Source organism: Echinops telfairi, unplaced genomic scaffold (genome assembly GCF_000313985.2).
Source record: "Echinops telfairi isolate 266 unplaced genomic scaffold, ASM31398v2 ScPeMD7_7458;HRSCAF=8496, whole genome shotgun sequence".
NCBI lineage: Eukaryota > Metazoa > Chordata > Mammalia > Afrosoricida > Tenrecidae > Echinops > Echinops telfairi.
The window spans coordinates 49615463-49625933 of record NW_022111358.1 but is presented as its reverse complement, the minus strand read 5'-3'; the positions used below and the strand labels follow the sequence as shown (position 1 = coordinate 49625933).

The window sequence follows — 10471 nt, the reverse complement described above, 5'->3', positions numbered from 1 at the left end:
CTATGTACAAAAGCGCTTTACACAATTGATGTGTGTATGGATTGGGATAACAGTTGTATGAGCCCCTAATAAAATGTTTAAAAAAAAAAAAAAAGAAAAGAAAAGATCAACATGTCAGAAGAGACTATGAAACTTGTTCTTGATTGTAGAGCAAATTGAAGAAATGATGAAGTAAAGGAGCTGATTAGAAAATTTCAAAGGGAAGACTGAGCAGACAAAATAAAGCATGATAATGAAATATACAAAGACCTGGAGGTTAGAAAACCAAAAGTTAAGAACATGTTCATCATATCTCAAGCTGAGGAGCTGAAGAAAATGTTCAAGCCTCAGGTTGCAATATTTAAAAGATTCTATGGGCAAAATAGTAACTGATGTAGAAAGTATCATAGAAGATGGGAAGAATACACAGTCACTGTACTAAAAAGAACTGGTCAACATTCGGCCACTTCAATAAGTAGCATATGATCAGGAATCAATGGTACTGAAGGAAGAAGTCCAAACTGTACTGATAGCATTTGTAGAAAAACCAAAAAACACACCAAGGTTCCAGGAATGGACAGAATACCATGTCAAATGTTTCAACTAAGCTGCAGAAGCACTAGAAACACTTATTCATCTATGCCAAGAAATCTGGAAGACAGCTACCTGTCCAACTTACTGGAAAAGTTCCATATTTGTACCCATTCCAAAGAAAGGGGACCCAACAGAATGTGGACATTACAATACCACATGAAAGTAAAATTTTGCTGAAGATTATCTAACAACAGTTGCAGAAATATATTGACAAGGAACTGCCACATATTCAAGTCAGATTCAGAAGAGGATGTAGATTAAGGGATATCATTCCTGATGTCAGATGGGCCTTAGCTGAAAGCAGAGACTATCAGAAAGATGCTTCCTTGTGTTTTGTTGACTATGCAAAGGCATTCAATTATGTGGATCATAACAAAACTATGGATAATATTGAGAACAGGAATTCCAGAACACTTTATTGTACTGATTTGTCGTGTACATGGATGAAGAAGCAGTCATTGGAAGAAGAGAGGGCAATACTGAGTGGTTTGAAATCAGGAAGGTGTGCATCAGGGTTGTCTCCTTACTACTCAGTCTGAATGCTGAGCAGGTGATCTGAGGAGCCGGGCTGTATGAAGACTGTGGCATCAGGAGTGGAGACAAACTTATTAAAAACCTGAAATACGCAGATGACACAAAACTGCTCGCTGAAATCAAGGTGGATTTGGAGTCCTTGCTGATCAAGATCAAGGACTGCAGCCTTCAGCAGAGATTACAACTCAATTTAAAGAACAAACATCCTCACAGCTGGACCAGTAGCTAAGATCGTGATAAACAGAAAAATTTGCCCAGGGTTTCATCTTGCCTGGGTCCACAATGGATGCTCATGAAATAGTAGTCAAGAAAGCAAATGATGTATTTTCACTGGACAAGTTTATTGCAGAAAAACTCTTTAAAGTGTTTAAGAGCAAATATGTCAATTTGAGGACTAAGTTGTGCCTGACTCAAGTCATGGTATTCTCAGCTACCTCATGTGCATATGAAAGTTGGTCAGTGAATAAGAAAGGAAAATTGAAGAATTGATGCATTTGAATTACAGTTATGAAAAAATATTGAAAGGACTGACAGAAGAACAAACAAATCTGTGTTGGAAGACGTACAGCCAGAATGTTCATTATAAGTGAAGATAGCAAGCCTTGTCACAAGTACGTTAGGCATGTTATCAGGAGGAACCAAAACTAAACTCGCTGCTATCAAGTTGATTCTGGTTCAGAGTGACCCCGTGGGTCTCCAGAGAGGTGCAATTTTACAGAAGTAGATAGCCTAATCTTTTATCTACTGAAAAGCTGGTAGTTTTGAATTGCAAACCTCATGGTTAGTAGGCCAATGTATAACTCACTACACCACTAAAGTTCCTAAGGGCGTCATGCTTGACCAAGTAGAAAGGCAGTAGAACAGAGGAAGACCCTGGACAAGATGAGTTGACCCAGTAGTTACAACAGTGGGCTCGATCATAAACACAACTGTGAAGACGGCGCAGGACTGGGGCAGTGTTTCGTTCTGTTGCACACAGGGTCAGTATGAGTTGGAATTGACTAGCACCTAACATTATTGAATTTACATTCATTGTACTTTACTGCTTTTGTATTGTTAGCCCTTACTTTTTTGAAAAATATAACCTTATTCTATTTCTCTAGTCCATTTTGGAAAAATGATAAGGGAGGGGAATTTTCATATCTTTGATTTATATTTATTGTATGATACTGTTTTCAGGGAGGCAATCTTTTAGGAGCGGCCAATTGAACTTGGAGTTTCTAGTGGAGTTTCTCAGAAAAGCACTAAAAACATACTTAGCTGATGCAATGAGCTGGGCGCTGTGAGTCCTGTCTTCAAAATCTGTCTGAATGATGAGGATTCTACATCTGGCTGTGTTGGTTACACAGTTTCTAAAACAGAAAGAAAATTATTCAAATGAATTCTCTGTCCTAAAAAAGAGTGATGAGATCCCCCCAAATGATGGGACATGTAAAGGCTATACAGAAAATACGCTTCAGCAGGAAATTTTCCTGTAGAAGATGGGTAGACAATCCAGAGGAGAGAGAAAAAGCCTAATAGATGCTTCCCAACCAACTACCAGGACAGTGGCTTTAAGAATGTGTTTCTGACAGGTAAGGAAGTTGCAGAAGATGAGAGAGATGGAGGAACTGGCCAGCCATCCTGTCAGCCCCTGGTCCTGGTGCTCACTAACCAGTGCTGCCGATGGTGCCAGCGACTGCTGTCGCCACACAGTCACTGGTTGCTGTCAAAATGAATCCTTCTCATGCCTATCCAACCCATAGATGTCAGAGTAGAACTGTGGGCCACAGGTGTTCATGGCTGAGTTTTGGGGACATAGATGGGAAGACCTTCTCGGGTACTTCTTGAACATGACTTGAACCTCCAACCTTTTGGTTTACAGCTGAGCACTTAACCATTTATACCACCGAAGAACTCTGGTACACAGTAGTGAAATATAAATTGTCAGGGTGGGAATTAGATTTGAGAGCGAGAGAGAGAGGGATGGGAGTGGGGAGAAGGGGAAGGTGGAAGCTCACCGGACTTCTTTGAGGAAGGAGTACTCCGTGTCAAACTGCTGCAGGGACAGGATGGTGGGCCTCAGAGCCCTGCCTTCCAATTCCAATTCGAAAGCCCCACAGTCATGACTGGTGAGCAGTCTGGAGAAAGTAGTGATCTGCACAGTTGGGAAAGCATTGTACAATCAGTGAATAGAGAGAAAGAATCCAAACCCAAAGAAGTCATCCAAAAAAGGCAGTGCTCAGGTAAGCAGACGTACAGGATCAAATTGTCTAGAGGACAAGACTGTCCCTGTCCTAGATGCCTGAGTCACCTTCCTAGACCCCAGTTTTTCTTCCTGCTGTGAGTCCTCTGGAAATTCTGCTGATCATTCAGGACACAGCCAAATGCCATTTCTTGCAATTTTGCTTCCTGCCTTCTGTAGTTAGTAGCTGGTTCTCCCACCTTCCCACAGCTCTGTCATCCAAAGGGCTCCCAACTCTATCCCTAACCCATATTCTACCTCTGAACTCAGATTCTTGTCCAACTGAAAGAAGGACTTGTCCACTTATAGGTATCAGAACCTCTCCCATCACATACCCAAAACTTGCTGACCACTCTTGGATTCACTATCTGGCTTAACCATAATGAGGATCATCTAAGAAAGAAATCAAATAGTCAAACTCAGGTTCTTCGAGCCTCAAGGTGAAACTGGTTAATTTCTGACGATTTACATCCTATGTCTCAATCCTGCCCCCAACTCTATTGTGGCTGAAGTGCCACAGCAGACTCCCAGCTGCTCTGTCAGTCTTTATTCAAACTTGATCTTTTTATCTCCCAAGAAGTGAAGCACAATACAAAGACAGATCCCTCAGTGACGCCCCTCTAGACAGTACAAAGTGAACTTCTGGTGCAGCTGAGATGGCCCTCCATGATGTCGCTCCCACAATGTCTCCTCTGCGTCTCTCGGCAATCACAGCCTTGAACTCTGAGCCCCTACATGGTGCTCTTCTGGTTTCCTTGCTCAACTGAGGCCCTCCGCCCAAATGCCCGCCCTCCTAGCCATACTTCTCAACTCAGCTTAGCTCAGGGAAAAAAGGCTCATCTGCTCATCTCCGGGAAAAAAGGCTCATCTGCTCTTGTCTCTGGATCGTCTTTGTCCCTGGATATTCAGTCTTTGTCACTGCACAGGGACTTTTCTTATGTCTGCTCGCCTTATACTGCAGGCTACTTAAGGGGAAAAACAACACAAGTGTGTGGAGACACCCTCACTGTGCTCAGCTCAGTACTGACACATGGACTCCATCTGCTGAAGAAAACAGTCTATGTGGGGTTCCAGTCTACAGAGAGCCCTACACAGAAAGATGCGCTTAAACACTGGTTACACTGCACTGAAATATATGCCGTGCATCCCCTCAAACTTAATGTGGGAAAGGTCAAAAGTCTCACCATCCAGTCTCAACTATTACACCCTTCAAAACAATCTGAAATTCTGGATCCGAGGTATTCCTGAAAGCTTCGGTGGAAGAGGAGAAAGAGCAACATGGTACGAAACAAGAAAATCACCTCGGTGAAGATGGCACGGTGCTCCAGATCTACCACGCGCAGTTGGGCCTGAAGGAAATCTGCAAAGGAGTTATGCTGCTGCTTATAATAGTATTCCTGGGAGAGAGATTGGGCTGCAAACGCCCCCAGTGAGCATGTGCTCAGCCGAACCACAGCATCCGGAGTGGCACAACCCAGCAGGATCAATTTGGCTTCCTCCAACACTGTGTGGTAGAGGTCGCCGGGCAAGTCCTCGTGACCTCGCCTTTCTGTGACCTGGAGCACCACGGAGGCGCACGCGTCAGAGTGGTAGCCAATGAAGACTTCAGGGGGGCTGTATTTGTGTCTGACTATGAAAGGATCAGCTTTCACCTGGATGAACTTCTCTACCCATCCCTTGAGTTCTTCTACAGTGGTCCTCTGCTGCTTCTCCAACACGGTGTTGATATCCAGATAGTGCTTCTCCAGTCGGTTGATGAGAGGAATGGGGAACTGTCTGTAGACAACATCTTTCTCCTCAATGACGATCAAGCGGAAGTCTGGGTGCACTCTGCACTTGACACGATGGGTCCCCAGGCCAAGGTCCACGTACTTCTGACCACCCAAGTAAACATAGTACTGGTTGAGGGCATCGTAGAGGCTCTCATAGAGGTTCTGCAGATTCAGCAGGACTACCATCTTGCCAGTCTCCATGCAGATCTTCACGCGGTTGATATTTCTGCAGATCTGGGTATACTCCTGGTCCTTGGGGAAACCGGAACCAAAAATAATCTCTGGCTGCTGCTGGTCCTTACTGAAGAATGTCTGTTGGAGGATCTGCAGGGCCACATAATTTTTGGTGAGCACAAGCAAGTAACGACAATCACCATCTTCCAGCTCTCCTCCTGATCCCTTTGGATGATCCCAGTAAATGTTCTGCCGGATCAGCTGGAGAGTGCTGGCTTCTTCAGAGCACTTTGCCTCGGGTAAATTGGCCATAAAAATAGGCAACGGCTTGATGTCATCTTTGCCACTAAAGTTCCGAAGGATGGCCTGTGCGACGTCCTGGGAGGAAGGCTTTTCGTGGGAAGCCTTGGCCATGGCAAAGACCATTTTGATGAGACTGTAGTAGTCACGGAGCCCAAAGAACTCCTTGTCTTGGCGCTGGCACACCGTGTCATAGGCTTTCGCAAAGGGGGCAAAGTACTCTTGGACTCTGTCTTGGATTAGCGTGTCTGAGTGGCAAATTCCCTTGGCACTCTCGATGAGCTCCTTCTCACTGGGACTGCCACGTGACACAAAAAGGCCCCGGTTCATCTTGGCAGGATCCAGTGCCCAGTTGGAAATGCCTATGAAGCCAACCTTCTTATGGGGTGCAGGATCTTCTTCAATGCAGCCATCTTCCAGCAGTGGGTGCAGGGTCTTCAGGGGCATCTTAGGAGAGTCTTCAGCCAGTCCAACCTCATCTAACACCACCACAGAGACGTACTGATCCAGGTCCTTGCCCTGCTGGAAACGGGCACACTGCTTGAAGGTAGCTATGATTCCCTGGGGAGTGGAGTGAGGGCTGCACTGGAAGGACACCAGGTGGACTTGCTTCAGGTTCCGGAAGAGAACTGAGTAAGATTCTTGGCCCTGCATGGCATCAGCCACAATTGTCTTTGCAAGGGATTTGGAGCTGCCAGGCTTTCCCACCAGGAAGAGAGGAATCTTCAGCTCAGTGCAGATTACCATCATGAAGAAATTCTCCTTCAAAGCCAAGTTCTTGGCGATGGTTTTCCTCAGAGGTACACCATTCAGAAAAAGATCCTGTATTTGAGTCATTTCTTCCAGGATAACCTTGCTGTCATTGTATGGTTCTGGAAGACACCTGCAAATGGCTCTGCGATATAATTCTTTCCTTTCCAAAGAGGCATGGTAACAAACCCCTATGGCCTGCACCAAAGCCCAGAGGACCGGATTTCTCTGAGATTTGGTTTTTGTGACACTTGGTGCACAGAGGAAGGAGTCCAGCTCTGAGAAGAGCATTTCACTGTGGTCATAAAACCATTTGAAAACTTTGACACACCGTTCCACATCCCTAAGGCTGACAAAACTGCACTCATTTCCCCTTGTTCTCATGAAGCCTTGAGAGGCAGAAAGCACTTCTGTGATCAGACGAGTCTCATTGTGGTCTATCTCGATGGAGTCAACCAGTCTCTGGACAATTTGCTGAGTATAGAGCTTTTCAGAAACACCGTTCAGTTGTCCGAAGTCCCACACCAGAGGAATCATGCTTGGCGGGAGAGCATGCACACGGTAAACCAGCTGTCTCAGAGGAATGGAGCCAAGCTTCTCTGTTGTCTCCTCGGCCCTAACTCTGTACCCTAAGCCAGCTGACTCCAAACGGCTGATCATCTCCTGGGAGTGCTTCCGGTAAGGGTTGCAAGCTGCGATGATGTGCAAACCAGAGTCCTTGGCCAGGGGCTCGCCATTCACTGTGTGGTCACACAGAACCTCTTTGATACAGCTGATGGCTTCGGTCGTGTTGGCTTCATCCAAGAACAGGATGGTGTCGAGCTGGTATTCACGCTTATTGAAGACAGCGATGTGCTCTGCCTCCCGGACTTTGGAGTAGATCATGTCTGCAGTGGTCCCTCCATGGACCTTGACCAGCTTCAGAGTTTCAGCATCAACACCCCCACGCCGCAAGTCACTAAGGAATTTAATGAGCCTGGTTTTCCCACAGCCAGTTTCTCCCATGATGACAACGGGGATCCCACACCGGAACCGCATCTCGATGGCAAGGATCTTCAACATGTTGTCTGTGGTAAGCTCGTAGGTGTCATCAGGGTCCGTGGCCCATTGGATCCCTAATGCCATGCATAGCTTTTCCAGTTTCTCATGTCTGGGCAGTCGATCAAAGTCAACATTGAAGGGCACATTCTGATGCAACAGGCCTACGTATAATATATTCTTCATGACATCTTTCTTGATTACCTCCCCATTTAAGTGATTGACAGCATCAAGATGGGTACCATTCTGATTGATCTTTAAATGGAAGCCAATGAATGTCATGGATACGTGGTCACCATTGAAGAAAACATATGGATGTGGCTCTGACTCCCACCTTTTCCGCAGAGTGAAAGGCGCTAGATCTTCTTCCTTGACTCCATCCATGGTAACTGTATGGTTACCAGGGCTTTGGTCCGAGGTGTTCAGGGTTGGTGTGGCAAAATCCCTCGCCATGCAGATCAAGAAGGTCACAACAAAATTCTTGAATCCCCTCAGTGTGTCCCCAGTGAGATCAGGGTTACAGAAGACCGACGCCTCGCAGTCTTTGAGCTGGTAATTCAGGAACCGAGCAAAGTTTCGAAGCTCTGACCAGGAAGGGTTCATCACCCCACAGTAAAACAAGAAGTGCTGGAGGCATTCTTCTGGTGTGTCTTCAGTAAAGCCTTCTTGGTACTGAAACGTGTCCAGGTTGTGGTGTTGATGGAAGCGCTTTATATACTGGTATGGTCTTTGGAAGGTTTCGCTGCAGAACTCACTATGATCCATCCCTGGTGCTCTCTGGCTGGATTCAGGGCCCAACCTCATCTCCATCACCTCTTTCGGGGGCCTGCATGTGACTTTGGGGAAGATGTCAAGAAAACTGAACTGTGGGGCACGGGTACCCTGGACAGGAGACATAGGAAGCAAATCCATGGTTATTACCAAATGACTTCAGTAAAGAAAATGCTTTTGTGTTCTAATGCTCCACAAGGTCTATGTTGGACCAGCTTTTATGAATGAAGGCCCCTGCCTTTCTGGAGATTCCCTTTTCCACTGCTAGTGAAGGCATCTGCAGGAGCCAGACAGGCTTTCTACCCCCGTGAACAGTGACAGCCTCAGACACCCACACGGGGTCACGATAAGTCAGCATTGGCTGGATGGCAGCGGATTAAGGTATTATGGAAGTTGGATTTAAGGAGCACCTGCCTTTATCTTAAAAATCTCTTAGGAAATTATTTTACAAACCCAACTTCCTAAAATTATGTTTCCTCATTAAGTTTATCCAGACTGGGGACCTCTAAAAGTTAACGGGGAAAACTCCCTTAGTTCCAATTTCCCACCCACTTTTTGAACCCGATTATATATATGCATGTGTGTTCCTTTTGTTAAGAAATGCACATGACAAGTCTCCTCTCATTTTCAGCTGGCATTTAGAAAGATGGCCCTTTCTCTGAGGGGATCAATCTACGGCACTCAGAGCACAACTGGGATTTAATCTGGGTAGAGCACAAGTCTTGAATCAAAATAGCAAACATACTCTGTGACTGCTATTAAAGAGTGCTTTTATTTATTCTAGATATAACTGAAAAGTGATCTTCAAGACTGAGTTTTCCTGTTAACATCCACCTTGGCTACTTCACTATAGCTATAGGGCAAACCACAAAACTTACCCCTCCACCCCAGTAAGACCTGAAGCAATGAAAACTCCCTCCACCATCAAATGAACAACCTGTCTGTTACATACCCGTCTTGAAGAGCTCTTTGGCAGTGCTCCATTCCCTTCCAGGATCTCAATGACATATAAATGGCGCCGGTTCCGAAGCCACATTTTCCCGTTTATGTCCATTAAGTACTGCAGAACGAGGAGTTTGAACAGAAACCCCCAAATTCCAGACCGTACCTAAAGACAGAGTCACACGAGTCTTACAATCTTTGCACAACCTGGATTATGAGATCTTTCAACCCAAAGGATCCTCCTATTTTGTTCTCTGGCAGAATGACACTGAGTATCAACATCCAGAGGCAGAGGAAACTATCCTGTCTCCTGTCACTGGGCCTCGAGGCTTCTGGTGGAGCCAGGTGGGAAAATGGCCTCTGTCTTCACTAACTTGGGTCCCTCCGCTGCAACCCCAGGCACTTACCGAGGAGGTCATATCAATGTGGAAAAGTGCGGGACGTTTCTGGCACTGTGCATTCAGGAAAGGCAGGAGGGCATCCAAGACCTGGCCTTCATCCACTTGGGGCTCCATCAGTCGAATGACTTTCAGAGGCACTTTTGTCCCAATAAATTTCATCTTCAATTTTCTGTGCAGTCTCATCACATAGAGAGATTTTCCTATAGTGGCAACACATGGAAATTAAGGCTGTGGATATTTACAGAGCAAAAGGATCCAAAGGATTCATTTGCTTCTCAAGGTTGGTGGTCCCCACCCCCCAGCTGCTCCCTAGGAGATATTTGAGGGTAGCTGCCTCATAAGGAATTAAGAGTCTGTCTTGAGACAGATATAGAATCGCTTCTCGGCCCTTTGGCTAAGAGCAAGTGTAGAGACCTAAAAAGAATCTCTGTGGGTCAGTATTGACTCAACGCTAATGGATTTTATATTGGATTTTCTCTCTGTAGAAAGTTCAAAGTGACCAGTACTACACAAAACAGATGCACCATAACCTCAGATGAAGGAATACACTTTTGACCCTCAAATTTCCTAGCATTACCTACTCATTAACTTTGGTGTCTCCCTGGTAGAAGTGATAGCAAGCTAGATATAATTAACAGAAAAAATAAAAGTATGGCATTGTAGCAACTTTTATCTCAACAGAAATAGTAATGTTATTGACATAAAGTCAATATGAATGGAATGATTTCCCTTCCCAAGCTTGGTGATGTTCACAAGGTAAGCTTTACCTGGAAGCAGAGTGTGGGGTTGGGGAAACCAGACAGATGCTAAGGGGAGTCTCAGCTCTTAGCTGCTCTGCTCTGCGCTCAGCCCATCAACCCCGCAGGGGCCAAAGGAGTTTAAAACTGAAAAGTTAACTGCAGAGCAGCTTGCTTACAGGAGAAACGCTGGGTGCTCACAGGACTTGCCCAAGTAAGCAGAGGCGTCCCGTTCTATCATGAGTCTGATTGACA

At 45.5% G+C, this 10471-nt stretch overlaps 1 protein-coding gene across 1 annotated transcript in view; it reads right to left on the bottom strand.

Moving 5' to 3' along the window:
- LOC101642691 (E3 ubiquitin-protein ligase RNF213-like) overlaps nt 1–10471 on the bottom strand; it is a 128770-nt gene that overhangs the window by 67145 nt on the left and 51154 nt on the right. Inside the window, exons 25-27 of the mRNA XM_045299521.1 lie at nt 4633–8247; nt 3108–3244; nt 2364–2459 (exon numbers count right to left, since the gene is read on the bottom strand). Coding sequence (XP_045155456.1) covers nt 2364–2459; nt 3108–3244; nt 4633–8247 — 3848 coding nt within the window. The remainder of the gene's footprint in view (nt 1–2363; nt 2460–3107; nt 3245–4632; nt 8248–10471) is intronic.